Raw genomic sequence first — 20,073 nt, 5'->3', positions numbered from 1 at the left:
TGGTGGTTAGTTGTATCTAGTTAAATATTTATTTTTCATTCTATCATTTGGTTATTTTAATTTTTGTATGTTTGCATATTGCTTGTTATTAGGGTTGACTAATAAGATCCCAATAGTCATAATTCATTTTTAATGAGGGACTTATATCATACTTTAATATTCACTTATAAAATGATTTTATATTAAGGAATTATGTCATGATATATTCAAAATTACTCAATATTAAGTTAAAAATTGTTTACAAATAAAAGTACAAATTATATTTTTTTTTTTAAGTTTTTTTTGTTTGTTAATGCAGCAAACATGACCCACCTACACTTATTTCAACTTAAAATGTTCCTCCTCTTATTCATTCATTGTACTTCAAAAACTCTAATAGGTTATGTTTATACAATTTAACATAAATTGATTTCATTTTCTAAATCAATTCAAACAATTATTTTGAAATTTTGTATTTTGAAATTTTGTTTTTCCCAATTTATTTAAAAATTGATAATTAGTGTTGATTTTGAGAGTGTATTTTAGTATGTAGTTAATAATTATTTAATTATGGTTAGATAACGAAGAACATACTCTTACTTTCATCAAATCGAGATTTTATTCATTTATATCATTTTAAACGAAATCAAACTCTTTCTTCCAAGTTATTTAACCACCAAATCAAATCAACTCTAAGTATTCATGAAAATGAAAACAACTTCTCAAATACAATATGCATTTTATAATTTAGCATTTCAAGACATATTCATCAAATCTAGTATGAATCTTCTTAACTTCTATTCAATCAAATGCATTTATTCAAACATATTGAAAACATAAACATCAATAAGAAAGTAGATACTCCTTGCATTACATTGAAGATGTATTAGAATTTTTTTGAGAAGGTAGGTTTAACTTAGAGAGGAGTGCCACTAATCCCGCGAGTTAAGTTAATAGCCCGCAAACATACTCGACCAGACGAACGAAATTTGTCGTCTAACGGGCTCGAACAGGCTGGGACCTAGATATCTACCTCAAAGTAATCTAATACATAATATATAGCTCATCCTATTATAGTTATAGTTTATTAAAGCTGTAAATAGACCATATAGATGATTACCTGAGGTTGACAAAGAAGAACAGAGAGTTGGGGGAAGATCTTGTGTTCTTCAGACTTTGTTTGGTACATTCTATCTGAGTTAGTATTTATAGGGTTTTATTAGGGTTTAGGGTTTACATCAAGGGTCATCTCGGGCATCAGCTGGTCAAGGATCTAGCGGCTAGATCTTCTTCTTTCCATCTGCCCATAACGCTGCCCATATCTTCTCTTCACTTCTCTGTTTTTCTTTTGTCTTTTTCTCACTTCGGCAGCTTCACCAAGAATTTCCCTTTGCCCTCACCAAATAAGATTTTATGTTAACAAAAAAAAATAAAACTCATGCATAAGCTTATTTGATTACACTTTTTTTGGGGGGATATTATGGGTTTTTTTAATTAATGTGTTTGATGCATAAACTCACGCATAAGCTTATTAATTAATAGAAATAATGATATTTTAATTATTAAATTAAATTATTTTATGGTAAGAACTTAAAATAATCATATTGTGATAAAAAAAAATATTTGTTAAAAGCAAATTTAGGAAAATGTAAATCAAAAGAGCTCAGTTTGAGTTTTTTTAATTGCATGATTTCGAGTCACTCGAAATCAAATATTAAATAAATTTTACGATTGAAACTGACCTCACACTTTTTTTTAATTTAATTTATTATTAACTTTTTTTCACATTTTCATCCATAATTTCTCATTTTTCAGGCCCAGATGAATAAGAGAGCGCAACGGTCGTCGCAAAAATTAAAGCGCGAGTTTAGACCGAGCCGTCATTGGTGAAAGTAACAAACGTTTAAATGAAAACTTTGAAGGTAAAAGAGTATATTTATTAAGTTCACTCTTAAATTTCTTTTAAGCTCATTCCAACATTTTTTTTCAAACTCATATGTAATTATTATTGGATCGTTTCATGTTTTCAGGTTAGTTATGTCACATGTTTCATGATATGTTTTATTTTATTTTATTGCTAATCTTTTATGATATGTGGGTGATCAATCCCATTCCTCACCTAACCAAAAATTAATTTTATAATCTACTTAACTGTCAACTTAACAAAAGTTAGTTTGATCTGATTTATTTGAGAAATATTTTACTTTATTCTTATAAAATTTAAATATAAAAATCATTATAACAATTAAATCAAATAAAACTATAAATAATCAACCATATCCAATAAAAAAAAAACTTTTCAAACTACTATGATATAATCAAACACTCAATTTGATCATGATCTAGGTTTTCTAAAAGATGTCTTAAAATCCAGAAATTGAAGTTTGACTTGACTAAGCTCAAACTTTCACCAAGATGTGGACAAAATTCAATTGCCTTTTTAGAACCATTCAGATTTCAGATACATAATTTAATATGGTTTACATTTAAAACCCTAAACATTAATAAATGATCTCATTTCCCTAGTATCTAGAAATTCATATTAATATTTTACACCCATTTGCTCTCTAGTCAACACAACAACTATAAGTCAAACAATTTACTACCATTCTATTTTTTGCATTCAAATAAATCTACCAATTTAAGGGAAAATCCAATTACAATGTTATGAAATTCCAAGCAACCCATAACCCATTACCCATTACAATCAAATCTAGTACTAAATATTTGATATAACTAACACCCAATTAAAAACTAAACCAAAATAAAAGAAGGAAAACTAAGCCAATAGCCAGAAATTCTTATGCCATCGGGTGCTAATTAGATAGCCACCAACACTTGTACTCTGTTTTCTAACTCCAATCGTCAAACACTCCATTCCATTTATGCATTTCTCCACAAATTCTTCACTTTTGCTCCTCTGCCCGACCAAACTGATGATGCCCACCAACACATATCATCAAACAAATCAAACCCACAAATCTACAAAAACAAACATACATACCAGTTCATGAGTGATGAAGATTGCTTCTTTTGACCAAGAACCAACACAGATACCTCCAGCTTCTTCACTTGGTTCATTACTGTTCCAAACTTCGGTCCTTCCACCACTATCACTTCTATTTCAACCTACAAAAACATCAACTATGAATCCTCCAAACTAGGGCAAAGATCAGTGAATGAATATGAATATACCTCAGGTCTACAAGCTTTACAGAGTGAGGCAAGAGAGTTTGCGAGGCAACTAGAAGTAGAGGAATGATGATGAGGAGGAGGAGGAACAATGTGAAGAAGGGTGAGAAGATCACCCTTATCAGTTACATGGGTGAGTGCCCAAATCATTGCATGTTTAGATACAGACGATTCATCAACAATCACCATAACCCTCTTCCTCATCATCATATCAACATTTTTATTGTAAATCCCCAAACCAAGCCCTTGTAATCCCATTTGTTTCCTCAGGCTGTAATAATCTTCTTCTTCACCACCACCAGCAGATCTCTTCTTGTAATGGCTACTCAACTGCCTCGTTAATTCCAATGGGAGGAGATGGAAATGGCGTAGAGAAGAGGATGAGCTCTGTTATAGAAGCTCGAGCTTCTCTGTTTTAATGGGGATCATTGGGTTTAGGGAGAGAGAACACTATTATTTCTTTTTCTGGTTCAATGCAGACCACAGTCTGTCTCCTTCATGAATCATGAGTGAAGTGAATGACATTATTGTCCTGTTTGGAAAATAGTTATAAATTTCATTAATTATAATTTTCTTGGTTGGAAAGTATTTAATTTCCTATTTATTATATGTTCCAGCTATCATTTATTTATTTTTCTCAATAAAAATAAGATTCTTCTTACATTAAAATATATTTATGTTAATATTATTTCTTGCTAAAATATGACAAATAAGGACAACAATCTCTTGAAGATTGATATGAGCTTTTTTGGAATTTTACCTGAACAAATCAATTAATATGTTTAAATATTTCTATTTTATTAAATTTTAATTTAAAATATATTTGTAATTAAATAAATTATAACTCCAAATAACTTATATGTCTTTACTAAACAATTTTTTAAACAAATGTTTAAAAAAAAAAAACAATCTTGCAATGTGAATTGTCACGGGTACAGTGATGAGTAAAGCTCACACTACCTTATCAGTTCGATTTAATTAAATAATTTAATAGAAAAAACTTAATTATTATTAATATTTAATAAAAAGGATAGTTTTTTCTCATATTTTAATTATTATATTAAATAATATATAGAAGGACTGTTTATTATTTAAAAGGACAATTAATATTTCATTAATTTTTTAAGAAAAAAATATCTCACTTAATTATAGTTTACATAATTATTAATCATAATATATTTTACTAAAATATATTAAATTAGAAGTAAGCATTAAAATTTTGATATCTAAATTCATATTGCATAAAATATTACAGAAATATATATTATTAATTATACAAAAGTAACATCCTAAACTATTTATAAATATATTTACACATAAAGATATATGTATAAATATCTCATAAATGTATAGTTAAAAAAAATAGGCTATAAACTGGAAATAAATTTAAAATACTATATAATTAGTATATAATCTTATTTACAGTCTTACTTTCTAATTTATTCTCAAATTTATTATTGAAACTTATTTTTTATAAAAGAAAATGTATTTTTTATTTTAATATTTAACTATTTTATTAATATTATAACTAATTATTAAATACATTCAAATATAATTATTTATATTTAATTATTTAATTATTATGATATAAATTTAAATATTTATATTTTAATATATATATTTAAATTATTATTTTTATGAATTTAATTATTTACAAATTCAAATATTCCCAAAATCAGTTGGTAATTGCTTTGGTCATCATATCTTGGATTCACCATGCCCACACACTTCATCTATCCCAAAACCAATGAATTTTTATTTTTCTTCATCTGTCCAATCACTTTTTACTTATTTATTTAAATATCAATATTATTTATTTAATATCTTATTTCTAGTATTTAAAAGATAAGATAGTCATTAAACTCTAAAAATAAATTTTTAGAAAACTTAAATTAGACAAAAAAAAAAATATAAAATTATCTAAAACACAGATAAAATCCAAGATCAAACACACAATCTTGATCTTAGTTTAGTTGGTATGTGTTAATCTCTATAATAACGCAGTTAAAATTAAAAATTTACTTAAATTTACTAATTAATTATAAACTCAAAAAACGAGTAAACATCAAAATCATAAGAATTTAATTATTTAAAAGTTTATCTAAAATTGAATAAATTTTAAATAACAAAATTTTTTCACTAGAATGTTATTTACTTGTTTATAAGATTGTATATATATAATTAATTTTATCTAGAATAGTAAAATTTTAAAATTTGAAGAATTAATTCAGAATATGAATAACATTCTTTCTTAAAACAAGTTTAGTACAGGATAATCACCCCTGGTCCAACATTGAGCCCATAACACATTTTACTCTAATAATGTGTCTAATATTAGAGCCCAACATTTTACTCTAAAAATAAATAACAAAAAATACTCGGATCACTTCTCATATTTATTTTTTGTTAGTCTAACTGTCAACTTAAACATTTATATTTTATTCTTTTCTCACATTAGAAAGAAAAATAGAGCTTGGGTTTTCAGTATTTGATAGTTTAATTTTAAAAATTTTTTTTTTTTTTTTTTTCTACCATCAAATCATTCAATTTAAAATATAAGATATTTTACTATTTTTATAATAAATAGAGTGATATATTAAAAAAAAGATGAAATACTAAAGAGTAATAGGAGAGAAAATTTGAAAGAGAAAAGTGAACGAATAAAATGTCACTAGTTTGAAAAATAATAAAAATTGAAAAGAGAAAAAAGAAAAAATTAATTATTTTTTTTATTTGTTTTAAATTTCTTCTCCAAAATTCGAGAATTATAATGAACGAAAATTAAAATAAATAAGATTACATAATAATTTGATTTGACTATGATGATTGTTTTTACTTTTTTACTTGTGTGTGTGGCATGTCCAATCTTATCTTTTGACAATCAGTCACGGGTGACTCATCCTATCCTTGAATTCATTAATCTTTCCCATTTTTGGGTTTAATTTAATGATGATGTTGTACTTTAATTTTAATTATGCTTATCCTTTCACTTCACAGGTTTCTTATTTGACCATCAACTCATATTTTACTTTTATTTTACTTTTTTAACATTCACTTTTAAACTATTTTACTTGATTAATTAATGAAATAAATCATTCAGATATTACATTTTTTTGGTTGGAGAGTGAGAGATGGAAAGACAGAAAATTGCGAAAAATTAATTTAATTAGAGATTTTTTTGATTTTTTTTCTTTCTCTTCTACAACGTAGAATTTCTGACCTTGCTTTCTTTATATTCTCGTTACCTTTATCATTTCTTAATTTAAAATATTTATACTCTCAGGGTTTTAAGATATTTATATTTTAAGGGTGAATCTCAAAATTTTTAAAAAAAAATTAAAGGTGAATATATATATTAGCCCCATTTGCTAAAGTAAAAAGTAATAGTTAGATGTTGTAAATATTTGGAAATATACAAATAAGAAAGTTACTTTACTTGAGTGACAACTGACAAGGACAAATTAACAGTTCCTCCAGGCCTAGTCCTACTAAGTCCAACCCAAATCCAAAACTAAGCCCATTATCTTCTTTTACATTTTCTATGAAGCCCAGCCCAGACCAGCCCATTACATACTTGATTCAGTTGGGTATTCATTCTCCACAAATAGTGTATATTTTCAACCTTAAAAAGAACATTAAATAAATAAAATACAACAAAACAAATAACATCAAGAAGAACACCAATAAGAACAAGACCATAGATGTATATATGCAAACATTCCATATCAAATCTCATTGATACAAAACTACACATTCCCTTACAAGTAAAATTATAATAATATTTGAACCAAGCTAGGTAAAACTCACACAATCAACCATCCCTAGCTAGGTTAATTTATCTCGCAAATACTTTAGAGTACCAAATTAATCGAGTTAAGTATTGGTTAAGGATATTTTGATCGAACCCTTAATAGGACCACCATCGCTAACGCTACTCGTTCTTGATAAATTCCCAACCACAATTGGAAGTTCATGATCATGTTTTTGGATTTGGATTTTTCCATCTTTGATATGATCATGACCATCATTAGGAAGAGGGTCTTTGCTTTTTCCCCACACGACTGAATACAATCCCACAACTATGATCATCGCTCCAATCAAGCTGTTAAACAAATAATGTCACGTTTAATTTTGTGTTACGCAATAAAAAAAACATAAATAGATTAATTAATTAATTAATTACGTACCTTCCAAGATGAACTTTCTCCGCCAAAACAATAGCCCCGAGAATCGCAGTGATAATCATGGATAAAGGACTAAACGCGGTGATGAAAACCGGGCCTCGAGACTTATTCACAACACCTTGTACATAGTAAGCGATACCCGAACACACTACTCCCTATTTTTTTCAATATTCCAATCAATTAAACACATGTCTATAAATATTTATTAATTTGTACAAATTTTTTTAACTTACCGAATAAACAGCAGCTAGAAGCTTAGAATCAAAACCGATAATCCAAGCACTCATATCGCGTTCAAACGCGAGCGCAACCGCGGTTCCTTGTAACATACCCATCAAGCAAATCAAAGTAGTCAACGAAAGCTCGGCCGGATATTGCTTTAAAGTTATCGATTGTAAAATGAAGAAACCCGACCAACCAACTATACAAGCAAGGAGCATGATAGTTCCGATAGCCCAATGATGATCGGAGCCGCTGGCGGCACCACCATCATCGTGATGAGAGGTGCCGTCAGCGCTCGAGTACCATAAGATGTTAACAATAGGACCTTTGTATAAAGTCATCACCATAGCTCCCATTACCGTTATAGCTGTTCCTATAACCTTTGCAATGCTATGTAATTGCTTCAAATTAACTCTCTCAATCCTATAATAATATATACAATAATTTATACCAAATAAATTTAAAAAATTCAATAAATAATATTTTGTTGGGAATAATATTAATACCTGAAAATAACCGCCATTATGAAAGTAATGGCAGGGAGAATATTGACCGTGGCAGCTGCAAATGTTGCCGAGGTATACTTCATACCAACATAGTACAAATTTTGTTCGATTACCGGCCTATAAATAAATAAATAATTAATTAATTCAGATCGTGTTAAAGTAAGGTCGTATAATAATTAATAAACATATACTTATATACTTACTCTAGTAATCCGAGAAGGGTTATCTTAAGAAAGATTGAAAGGGTTAATTTTGGGCGAGTTTTTCGTTCGAGAAAAAGAGCGAAAGGGGCGATGACGAGAGTTGCGACTAAGTGACGATAGACCACGAGTATGTAATGGCTCATGCCTTTCTTCAACGAAACCATCGTGATTATGTACATTCCGGCGTAACCAAATTGAAGAGAAATTATTCCCAAGTATGGCTTGGCCTTCTCAAAAGCTTGTTTCATGGTCATTTTTTTTCTTTGTTTCTTGCAATTATTATAATAAGTGACTTATTGCATGTCCTCCTTTATATAAGGAATGAAAGTATCAATGGAACTTTTATTGTAGCTGAAATTTACAAGTAATGCCATTTATTGGATATAAATAGTAAAGATTTCAATTTTTTTTAATTAGCTAGTTTACACGTCTCTTATTTTTGGTTTTTTTCCACTTACTTTAATTAAAGAGAGACGTCACTAGCACACAAATTGAATAAAACAGACATACTATATATATATACAAATAATTAATTAAAGAGGGTTTTTACTTGAAAAACGTCTCTTTGCTTAATACATGCAATTATACCATGTTTTAACTTATTTTCATGTACCATTTTAATATGCGTGTTTCACTATTTATTTATTTAAAGCTTATTTTGATATTGAAGAAAATTTGAGTGAAATACAAGCATTATATATTGCATGCACAAGAAAGAAAGAAATAATTAATAGGTTCATCTGTTTTTTATTGAGTTGTTCATAAAAAAAATAATGAATTTGAGAATTTAGATTTTATGACCAATTTATAAAAGTACAAGTCTTAACGAGGAAGATACCATGAATTAATCAATTCTTTTAGAGTTGAGTCCAAATATCATAAATTAGAGTAAATCGAATGAATATGAAATAGTGTTGGAATCTCTACTAAATATTTTGAATAACAAATAAATAGTCATTTGTCGAAAATTGATTATCAATATTATCATGTGTTCAAATATATAATCAAAATAGTGAGAAACTAATATAAATCATAAAATTTGATGCTTATAAAAATGTATATTAAGATCAGTTTCAAAGAATTTTTATTAAGCATATGAAGAAAAACCTCACAATTTAATTTTTTTTTCATCTTATTTGTTGATAAAAAAAGAAATGGACACAGAATTCGAAAAAAAAACACCAACATAGTTAGAAGATATGAGTAACAAACAGTTTATTGGAGTTTAAAAGATCGAAAATAAAAAATTTAATTCTACTAAACAACATGGTGCACCGAACAAAACACAAAACAAACTACAATTTAATTGATAAAAAAACATCCTACTATTTTTCAAAAAAATGTGGATAAAATCAAAAAAAATTAAGCCTTTTTTTTTCTAGATAAAAGTTAAACCCTAAATTTAATGTTTTAAGAACATCTCTAACCCAAAAACTCAAACTCAAAATGTAGTAAATATTGTAATTTATCTTAAACCTAAAAACTCATTTTAAGTAAGAATATTATATTTTACACTAAATTTTTAACTTATTTAATAATACATATATATTTATCAATTTTATAAATTGACCCCAATAAAATTATATGGTTATTTTTTAGTTTTTTTTTATTAATATTGTTCATTATTATAAATTCATAATATGTAAAATAAGGTATTAATAAAAAAAATATAAAACAAAAATAAAAAATTAAACATACAAATAAATCATATAAAAAAACTAAATATAAAAAATTAACATATGTTATTAGTTGGAAGACTAATTCATATTTGTAAAACATTCTGCTTAAACTCATTTTAAGTGTTAATATTGTATTTAATTTCTTATTTATTGTGGATTTTTTTTATGTTTTTGTAACTAAATTGTATAAACACCAAGTGATATTATTGATTAAATTAATGAATTATTTAAAATATTATTTTATAAAACAAATATATATATAAATATATTTGTTTTTATAATTTATTTTTAAAATATTCATTAATTTATAAAATAAATAATCTTAAATATAATATGTTATTTTTAAAATTTTAATAACTTTTATATATTATTTTACAAAAATTAGAATGCTTAGAAGTTAAATTTACAAAAATTGAAGAATTTAAATGAAACAAGTTTTATATGAGAGGTTAGATAATAATGAAATATTTTAATCTTATAATAATATAATTTTATAATTATAGTTAATTAATATCTCATTTAACTCTTTTTTATTTAACTTTTTACAACTCTTTAATATAACTTTATAAAAAATAATACAAATTGTACTATTGAAGTGACGAAAAATTAATATTATTTTATTTTATAGTATATGACAATATATATATATATATATTAGATCTTAAATAAATGAGACTCTTAGATCAACTTCATTAATAAATTTGATCATATTTAACTCATTTAGTATTTGTCATGATATAAATGTTGTCTATATATATATATATATATATATATATATTTATATATATATATATATATATATGAATGAGAATTAAGATTTAAATATAATAATTGAGCTGGATTCCTTTGGAAATGAAAGGAGTTGGAAAGCATAGTGTTAGTGGTGGGGTTGAATGCATTATTTTGCTTTGATTCTTAATTAAGAGATTCCCATATCCATTGTTAACAAAAAAGTAAACAAATATTTTTGGAGGGAATCTTTATATATATATATATATATATATATATATATATATATATATATATATATATATATATATATATATATATATATATATATATGACGTAATTAATTAATATATTCATAATTATATTATTAGAGAAGATAATTACTACTAATTCCTCCATTTATCTTCAACTAAAATTTAATATTGAGGTACACGTCTTCTTACACTAAACTATAAAGAAGAAGAAGAAGAATCACTCCATTATCATGAAATACCAACAAAAATTATAAATATATCTTCCACTTTGATGCCATTGATCAATTATACAAATGATCAATTTAGGGTTTCTAACACATCATAGATAAATCCAAGTTGGTGTCATTTATTTATTTATAATAATTATTTTTTATTATTATTAATTTGTTAAATGTAGGATAGTTAGTATGAATATTCTCACTTGCATTCTTTTTTCAATTTTGTTCGGCAAATAATAATGACATGACTTCGATTGTGTTACTCTTTTGGATTTTGTCCACATTATATATATAATGTGTATTTTTTTTTCAATATCAATAATCAATGATAAAAGATCTCAATTTTTTAAAGAATATATTGTCTTTTAAATCAATCACACCAAACTAAAATATAGTAACAAATAATTGCAATAATAAAATAAGAAACAATTAATTTATTTAAATTTATTATTATTATTTTTAATTAAGTAGAATTAACATTCCACCCCACGTACATGATCTTGTTCAATTACTTTATTTGAATTAAATTCCAATAAATTAATACTTCATCGTTATATTATTATTAATAATAATAATTAAAATACTAAACTATATTTATTGGATTAAATACTAAGAAGTTGTATCAAATAATAATTATTTTTCATGAAATGCAAATTTTCAAAAATAAAAAATCAAATAGGCTGTTAATTAATTAGCTATGTGACAGTGACTTTCGTGAAAGCTCACTCATCCCACTGTCTATTTGGAAAGATTATAATCATTTTAAAGGAAATAAGATTAAAATATAGTCCCTCAACTTATAACTAAAGGTCTTATAACCCCTTAGACTTTGAAAACTTTATCTACACTCTCAATTTTATAACATTATTATCCTTAAGACCATATTTTGTTGTTGCTGTGCAATTGATCGTTTCATCTCAATATCTTTCTATTTTAATTTAAAAAATCTCAATAACTAATTATATATCAACACAAATAAAACATGCATATTCAACTTTATTATTCATCCATATAAGTTTCAATATTAGTAATTTTATATAATGTTTAGGGGATATATGATCTTTTTTTTAGTTTTGGATTCCAAATTTCCTTTGCCCGTTTTTATAAGTTGTTTCGGAGTAAATAGTTTGGATGTGAAACGTGAACTCATACGTACATATATGAGTTTATATGTTTTATCACTTTGTTATGAGTCTTCATGTTGTCTAAAAAACGATTCTTATTAAAATTGTCAAAAAATTGAAGTGAAATATATATGTGTTAGCAAGTTTGAAAGAATAGTTATTTCAGATAATTCTGAGGTTGTGTTGAGAACTTATGACATGAACTTATTCTTTATATTAGTGTTCTACAACATTTTTTTAGTGACTTTCTCTCAAATATACAAACTAATAATAATAATTTTACTTTATTAGAAAAGTGTTATTAAAGTCCTGTTTGCTTGAATTGTTTGAAATTGAAACAACATAATTAGCATATTATGTAGTGGAATATGAACCTAGAATCAATAAATTGGATGACAATATATACATATAAAGGAACCCAATTCAAATTCCATTTTTGATACTGCGGTTGATCATGCAGATCATATAAAGGAGAATCAATCAACTTATTATGGTTTTCAACCTAATTAATAAATTCTCTTAAATAACTAAAGTGACGATAAAAGAATTAGAATTGGGTGTCACGAAGGATGACGGAAATTAAGTCTAATCACATGTTAGTATATCATTCCCGACACAATTTATAACACCAAATTCCCGTTCTCTATCGTCAATCTAATAAAAATAGAGTAAAAACATTTTAAAAAGTTATTAAAAGGATCAAAATATGCAACCACAAAGTAGAAATACACTAGCAATATTGGGGTTGATACTGATATATGATGCCCCCCATTTCACATTAAAATCATCCTATAAAGAAAGCACTATAATTAGTAATTCGAAACTTTATGCGGATTACTAATTATTAAACATATTCTTGGTTCATTGGAAAATAATTTAATCAATAAATGATATGAAATAACTTAATTAATGGTCTTCCATTTCACTATAATTTTTCAATCATGAATCTTATATGGAACGATTTCGGTAGGGAGAAGACATAAATCCCGGAATGCTATGCCTTGAAGGAGCAGATAAACAGGAATCATCGAATGTTAATGCTATTATGAACAAAAGTATGTCCATGTCAAAATAAAAAAAGATAAAAGAAAAAAAAAAACTTTAAATTTTGAATTATCAATCTAAAAGTACAAGCCATTTCCAATATCTTATGCATTATGCCTGGTTACAACAATACTATATGACTAAGATAGCACTAGATTATAGTATTCAAATGGAACTCCTGAATCATTTCAGAAAGAAGATAATGACTCTATTTGAAAACGATAAAGAATTTGGGTCAAACTAAGTTTAGATACGATTTGTAATGATTTCATTTCAAACGAAGTAATTCTATCGAGATTTCGATCCCTAGAACAATTTAAACTTAATGTCACTGCCAACAAAAGTAAAATGGAAAGGAAAAGGAGACCTAAGTGCCATGTTTGAAGATCAAATCTTTGTGAGTACATAACCAAACAAAAGAGCAGTCATAAAGAGAAGATATGTTGTTTCATCTTCTTCCTTTTCTTTTCCATGTCAAGAAAAGATATATGGGTGCAAGCAAGGCAAACAAAACACTCAAAATTATTGTTCCTTTTTCATCAAAAGGTGTACAACTTTTTCATCAACACACTAATAATAATAATAATATACAAAAGATAACATTATTTGAAATAACAAGATGTCTAAATGAAGAAGATAACATTATTATAGCTCAAGATGTTTTCTTGTAATTTGTTTTGAATCTTTTGATAATATTATCTGAAACAACATAATAAAATGACCCTTAATCCAAAACAACTATATTTATAAAAGACTTAACACTTCTCAATTCAAAAACAAGAAAAAAAGAGAAGGCATGGAAGACAATTTGATCTTGATGTCAAAACAGCTATAAATTCAATCAATCTATAGGCACCCAAAACTGCGTTGCTTGGTAGCACTAGAAGCGGCATGAAAACCTTCTGTGTATGCCATGTTCTTGAAGCTCGTCTGCAAAACCAAGTCATTTCTCTTCAGTTTTTCAACGTAAACCATGGAAAATGTTTTGATCCTTCAACAATCGTCAAAATGAGCAAGTAAAAAGAGAGAAAACTCACAGCCAAAGTCTCCAACTCCAACCTAAGATTATATGTAGTCAAAGCACCATTCTCTTTTCCATTTCGCTCAATCTCCACATTTATCTGTATTATGATTTAATCCAATTAACACTTTAAGACTTAAAATCAACTCTGAAAAAACAAATACCAATGAATCACTCCTCTAACCTTTTCCAGTACTTCTTCAACAAATCTCTTAGAATCAGCATAGGTAGTAGTAGTAGGCTTTGCCTTTTCCAGATTTCCTTTTCCAGATTTCTCCTTCTGCGCAACACTTGATGATTTACCTGTTTTCTTTGCATCAAAGAGAGAAGAACACCATTAGCAACTGAAGATTAAACAATAAAAAGTGGAACCACAAACCTTTAACAGGTGCAGGTGCAGATTTATCATTAAGAGGAATAGGGTTCGCTTCAGACTTTTCAGAAGGACTTGTCAGCAGCACTACAGCATCAGATGGTACCAAAGATGCTAGATCAGGAGGTTGATCTTTCCCAACTGGTGGGTTAGCCTATAAACAAAATAATAAGAGAATGGATTAAATAATAAAATCAAACCAGAAAATTAAACAAGATATAGTTTAACTACCTCCAGGTCAACATATGCAGGGTCCTTCCCTATTGATTTAAAAAACTTGACTAGATCATTTGCTGTAAGAGCTGGAAACAGGAGACATATGTATCAGAAATGGTACAAGAAAGGACAAGAAATTAAAGAACAATTCGTTCAACTTACCTATTGAGACATCATTTGACAGAGGATGGAAGATACATAAATCCTGATCTTTAAATCCTTTATCCAGCAGTAAAGAGACGTGCCTTTACAAAATAAGGTTGCAGGAACTATTAAAAATGATAACATTTGGGTATAATCCTATATTACAAGATTCTCTAGAAGCCTCCCCAGATGAGAAAAAGGCATACCTGGCCGATTCATTCACCAGTGCAAATGGTGTAACGGAACCAAGTGGAACCTGTCAGAGTAGATCAACAAACATGATCAATATTTCATGCCAAGAAGTGCATATCCTTAAAAAGCTATAGAACAGAATAATGTGGCCATATCCTTTCATTCATCTTCTTATAAGGAATCAATAAAGGATTTAAGACAAGTTAAATCATAACAAATTCATTTTCAGAGCTTATTAGTGGGGCCATAATATAAACTTCACAGACAAAAAAAGCTTATGAAAAAAGATTGAAAAAGCCTGGCTTAAATGTAACATATTAATCTTCTGCTTGCATATCAAAAAGTGCATCCACCTCTCATTTTTCTCACTTTGGTTTTTATGCTATTTACCTTATCTAGAATCAGTTTCTAACACCCCCGTATCATGCCTTTCAGTCATCCTGAAGATACACTACTTTAAATCAGGTGGATTTCTTACAACTGTGGAGGAAGTTTCCACGTGAATTTTTTATAGGTAAGGTGAAACACAGGATTGGATATATCCACAAGAACTTACACTATCAAACCTACCATAAAACCACAAGGAAGATGATAGACCTTGGATAGATAATATATCTTTTAACAAGATGGTTGTTCTTCGAAGAAGAGGGAAAAGAAAATGAGCAAATCATTAGAAGAGAAGGAACACTCAAGGCTAGAAAGAAACATGAACGATGGGCCTAGCAGCAGAAGTATTCAAAGGGGGGAATGCAAATGCAATGATATCACCGGGAGGAAGACATTATTCATTTCGCTGACATCTTTGAATAGAGGAGAATGCGAGTCTGGCCTCTTTTTTGGGTCTATGATGAATGTACTTTGCTAAGGATCCTGACTTGGAAGTATGTGACAGCGCATGTCTAACATTGTTTTATCTCTTTTCCTGTACTTCCATTTTGATTTCCCTTTGATTATTTGTATATTTGTGCAACTATCCTGTTTGTTCTGTAGCTCTAATGAACAAAAATTCTCCAAAATTTCACAATTTGTTTCTTCTCTTAGTTGCTAGAGCTAAAGTAACAATCTATAGCACAAAAAGTACCTGAAGTATTTCAGGCAACGCTTCTTCAGGAGCCATTCTCAAGCCTGTCTTTCCCAACCCAAGTCTCTGAGATAGAACTGCTCAACTTCAAAACAACAAATAAGTCTACAACATAATAGAATAACAACACACTAAATAAACAAAAAAAACTGGCTGAGGTCCACTTTTAAGACAAATACATCAAGCTAAAGTTCAAATTTATTAACTTCTAAACTCTTAAGAGATTATGTTTGAGACAAATATGTTGACTTAGCTCAGAGAAATCATTATTGGATTTGGAGAATTCTAAGATCATGGTATGTACAAAGGCAGACAGTTAAGAATCAACCATGGCTATTCCAGTAAATTTAGGGTCTAAAAATAAGTAACAGAATCACATAATGAAGATATTACCTTTCAAATCTACTTTGGTATCGGCCATGGCAGAAACAATGTAAAACCTATTCTTTTTGTCCTGCACACAGCAACCAGCTATCTTAGTATGTGATAAGGGAATTGGTAATGGGAGTGCAGTAAATAGAAGGGAAGGAAGGGGATTATTAGGAATTGAGAGGGGATAAATTAGAGAAGGAAGTATGTGAATTCTTGAGAATACCTTTAAAAAGAGGTTTTTGCTCAATGCTCCTTTATTATTCCCAACATGTTTAGCCTGATAGGTAATAGGAAATTCAAAAAAAATTCAAAATGAAAGAACAATGGAAATTCATTTATCTCAAAAAATTGAACATCACACTGATAATCTTATGATCCTCTACCTGAGCCTCAACTGTCAATACAACAGGATGATCATAACGGTTATAATCAATTTGAAGTTCCTACAAAGACCACAATGTAGAATGCTGATTAGAAACAAGAAAACAGAGTGTATGTCAAATAAGTAGGATTCCAGAATCTTAGTACAGCAAGGCTCATATTCAATTGAAGTAAATAAGCACATTGCAGAATTACACGAGATAGAACATCATCGCGCATCAAGATCCATCATTTTCAAAGGAATAATTGTGGGTGTTTTACCTTGAGTTGCTGCAGTAACTGTTCCATCGAATAGCCCATCTCTCTGGCGCTCACTGAATCTCTCAAGTTCTTTGAGAAATGAGGAAGAAGACAGATAGAATCAGTAAACCCTAGCTCGACGATGACACTGGATTTACATCAATCAACCCTTGAACTTCTATTCCGTATCTGTTTTAGTCCCCACCCGAATTACCCGCCCCATGGTCCTACCTATCCGACCCGAATACTTTAAATGTTAAAAATTTAATTTCATTTTAGGAAGAAAATTTTAATATTAAAGAAGAAATCAAACTTCATGTATATGATAAATAAATTTAACTTTATAATTGATTTTTTTTATCAAGAATTAGAAGAGAGTGTTGTTATCTTTTCACTTTTCAAATTTGTCTAGTTTTTGTTTTTGTTTTTATTAATTGAATTTTCTTAATTTGAATAACATTCTCAATTTTTATTTTAATAATTTGATATTTGTATTATTATATATTGTATTTGTATCTTTCCTATTTATCAAATTCGTTTCATTATTAGCATAAAAAAAATATGAAGTCGGATAATTTTAAAAAATTATTTTTCTAATATAAAAAAATAGAACAACGGATTAAACCAGCAAACACTTAACCATTTAATCATAATATATATATATATATATAAATATATATATATATATATATATATATAAATAATGGATTTGAACCCAAAATCTTAAGGAGAATATCTGCATATTGTTTCTAATATTAGGAGTTATTACAAGATTAAGTCTTTTATTTATGTATTTTTTCATGATTTATATAAATTTTTCAATATTTTGGTCATATACAATAATCAGTTATTACTTTAAAAAAAAATGTTTTTATCCAACATAAAGGATAGAACAATTTTTAGCCTCATACAATATTTTGTATATATTATTCTAATCGTGTTTATCATTCGGCTTACTCTAATATTTCTTTTATTACCATTATAAAATATAAATGAATTTATTTTTAGAAGTTAATCTCAATACATTGTATAATTTTTTTAATTTTTGAGATATTATTTATAAATTAAAATTTTCATATATAATAAGAAACGAATTTAAAATAATTTTAACTTTAAAAAAAAAACTCATTTATACATTAGAGTATTTAAATAGTTTAGAAGATATGGAATAAATATTACTAAAAAACCAAACATAGTTGGTCCAATTGAGTGTCAGTAACTCCAGTTTTTGCTATTTAATAGCAGAGTTTCTTCAACATATATAATCTTTTCAGGGGTAAACCTGTAAAAGTGGAGCCCAGTCCACTGGGTTAAATCGCAAAGAGTAATTATCCCAAATTATTATAAATTTTATTTTTTTTCTTTAAAATTATGTGATGTATAAATTTGAGAAGTTCATACATATTCAAAAGAAGTTTTTGGTGTAAGTTATATGTTCGGATACATCAGTATGAATATCATTTATTGCGAATTTAAGAGATTTATACAAATTAAAATTAGAATGGCAGGGTGTATTTGAGAGAAATAATCATAGTTTTTTGAATTATTTGAGAAAATATAAAAATTTAATGGGTAAGTTAAACTTTATTCTTTAAAATGAGTTTAAACTATACTTTAATTATATTGTTATTTTATTTATAAATATAATAGTTTTAAAAATAAAATAAAATTATAAATGAAGATGGACATATGAATTATTTTATATTGTTCAATAATAAAAAATTATTTATAAAAATTTGTTTGCATTATATTTTTAGATATTGTAAATTGTAAAAATTATTTGATGTTTGTGAGAATTTTGTAATTTTAAAATTTTATTAGTTTTTTATTTTTGTTGGGGAATTAAAGTAGAACTAGCATTACACCCCACGAGCTACACTCCACAGCTAGGGGTGGCCAAAAAATCTGATCCGATAGACCCGATCCGTTGTTCCGGCCGATCCGATTCGAAAAAATCCGTATCCGATGGATCGGATTCGGATATCGATCTGATCCAATATTTTTACCGGATTTCCGGATCGGATACAGATCGGACAAAAAAGATTTCGGATATCCGAAGCCGATACGTTCATTTTTAAAATTTATTAAATAAACAAACCCAAACAAAAATATAATTAAATAAATACAAATCCAACCAAAAATCTCTCTCTTCCTATATTTTCCTTCATATTTCTCTTTACAAACCCAAATAAAAATATTATTAAACAATTACAAACTAAACAAAAATGTATCTCTTCTTTTCTTCTCTTTACAAACTCAAACAAAAATACAAAATATCTCTCTTTCTTATGTTTTCTCCCATTTTCCTTTACAAACCCAAACAAAAATATGTCTCTTTCATTTGTTTTTCTTCCCATTTCTCTTTAAATCGGTTCTCAAATCGTCATTATTCATAATTGAAATCCTTAATAGAACAATTTTAATTTTCTAGCATATGAAAAAAATTAAAATATGAAAAAAATTCGGATCAGCGGGTATCCGACTGGCCGATCCGATCCGGTATTTTCGGATCGGATAGTGGTCGGATACCGGATCGGATACGGATCGCAATTCTTAAAAAAAATAAAAGCGAATATCCGATCTAAAATACCGGATCGTATCCGATCCGTAGGTTTGACCACCCCTATCCACAGCTATAGTCCTCGCTTAAACTCAAAGCGCTTTTAGATGGAATCGAACTGTGACATTTTGGCATTTTAAACCGACTCTTACCACTGAG

The 20,073-nt window shown here is 27.5% G+C and overlaps 3 protein-coding genes across 3 annotated transcripts; all 3 read right to left on the bottom strand.

Annotated features, from left to right (window-relative positions):
- Window positions 1–2,596: 2,596 nt before the first annotated feature.
- Window positions 2,597–3,653, bottom strand: LOC124910591. Its single transcript, XM_047451262.1, has 3 exons — window positions 3,175–3,653; window positions 2,984–3,108; window positions 2,597–2,912 (listed from the first exon to the last, which is right to left on the bottom strand). The coding sequence occupies exons 1-3, from the start codon at window positions 3,427–3,429 to the stop codon at window positions 2,759–2,761; spliced, it is 534 nt and encodes a 177-aa protein (XP_047307218.1). The 5' UTR covers window positions 3,430–3,653; the 3' UTR covers window positions 2,597–2,758.
- Window positions 3,654–6,852: 3,199 nt separating this feature from the next.
- Window positions 6,853–8,552, bottom strand: LOC124945774 (WAT1-related protein At1g21890-like). Its single transcript, XM_047486268.1, has 5 exons — window positions 8,287–8,552; window positions 8,084–8,200; window positions 7,589–8,000; window positions 7,359–7,510; window positions 6,853–7,273 (listed from the first exon to the last, which is right to left on the bottom strand). Exons 1-5 carry the CDS (start codon window positions 8,538–8,540, stop codon window positions 7,045–7,047), a joined length of 1,164 nt encoding a protein of 387 aa, XP_047342224.1. The 5' UTR covers window positions 8,541–8,552; the 3' UTR covers window positions 6,853–7,044.
- Window positions 8,553–14,052: 5,500 nt separating this feature from the next.
- Window positions 14,053–17,507, bottom strand: LOC124945775 (prolyl-tRNA synthetase associated domain-containing protein 1). The gene is made up of 12 exons (XM_047486269.1): window positions 17,376–17,507; window positions 17,117–17,176; window positions 16,957–17,010; window positions 16,755–16,815; window positions 16,362–16,438; window positions 15,295–15,344; window positions 15,107–15,189; window positions 14,960–15,030; window positions 14,735–14,882; window positions 14,540–14,658; window positions 14,372–14,455; window positions 14,053–14,264 (listed from the first exon to the last, which is right to left on the bottom strand). Exons 1-12 carry the CDS (start codon window positions 17,412–17,414, stop codon window positions 14,181–14,183), a joined length of 930 nt encoding a protein of 309 aa, XP_047342225.1. The 5' UTR covers window positions 17,415–17,507; the 3' UTR covers window positions 14,053–14,180.
- Between the last annotated feature and the right edge of the window lie 2,566 nt (window positions 17,508–20,073).

This window comes from Impatiens glandulifera, chromosome 7 (assembly GCF_907164915.1).
Source record: "Impatiens glandulifera chromosome 7, dImpGla2.1, whole genome shotgun sequence".
Taxonomy (NCBI): domain Eukaryota; kingdom Viridiplantae; phylum Streptophyta; class Magnoliopsida; order Ericales; family Balsaminaceae; genus Impatiens; species Impatiens glandulifera.
The sequence above is the reverse complement of the archived record's forward strand: the minus strand, read 5'-3'. Positions and strand labels throughout refer to the sequence as shown.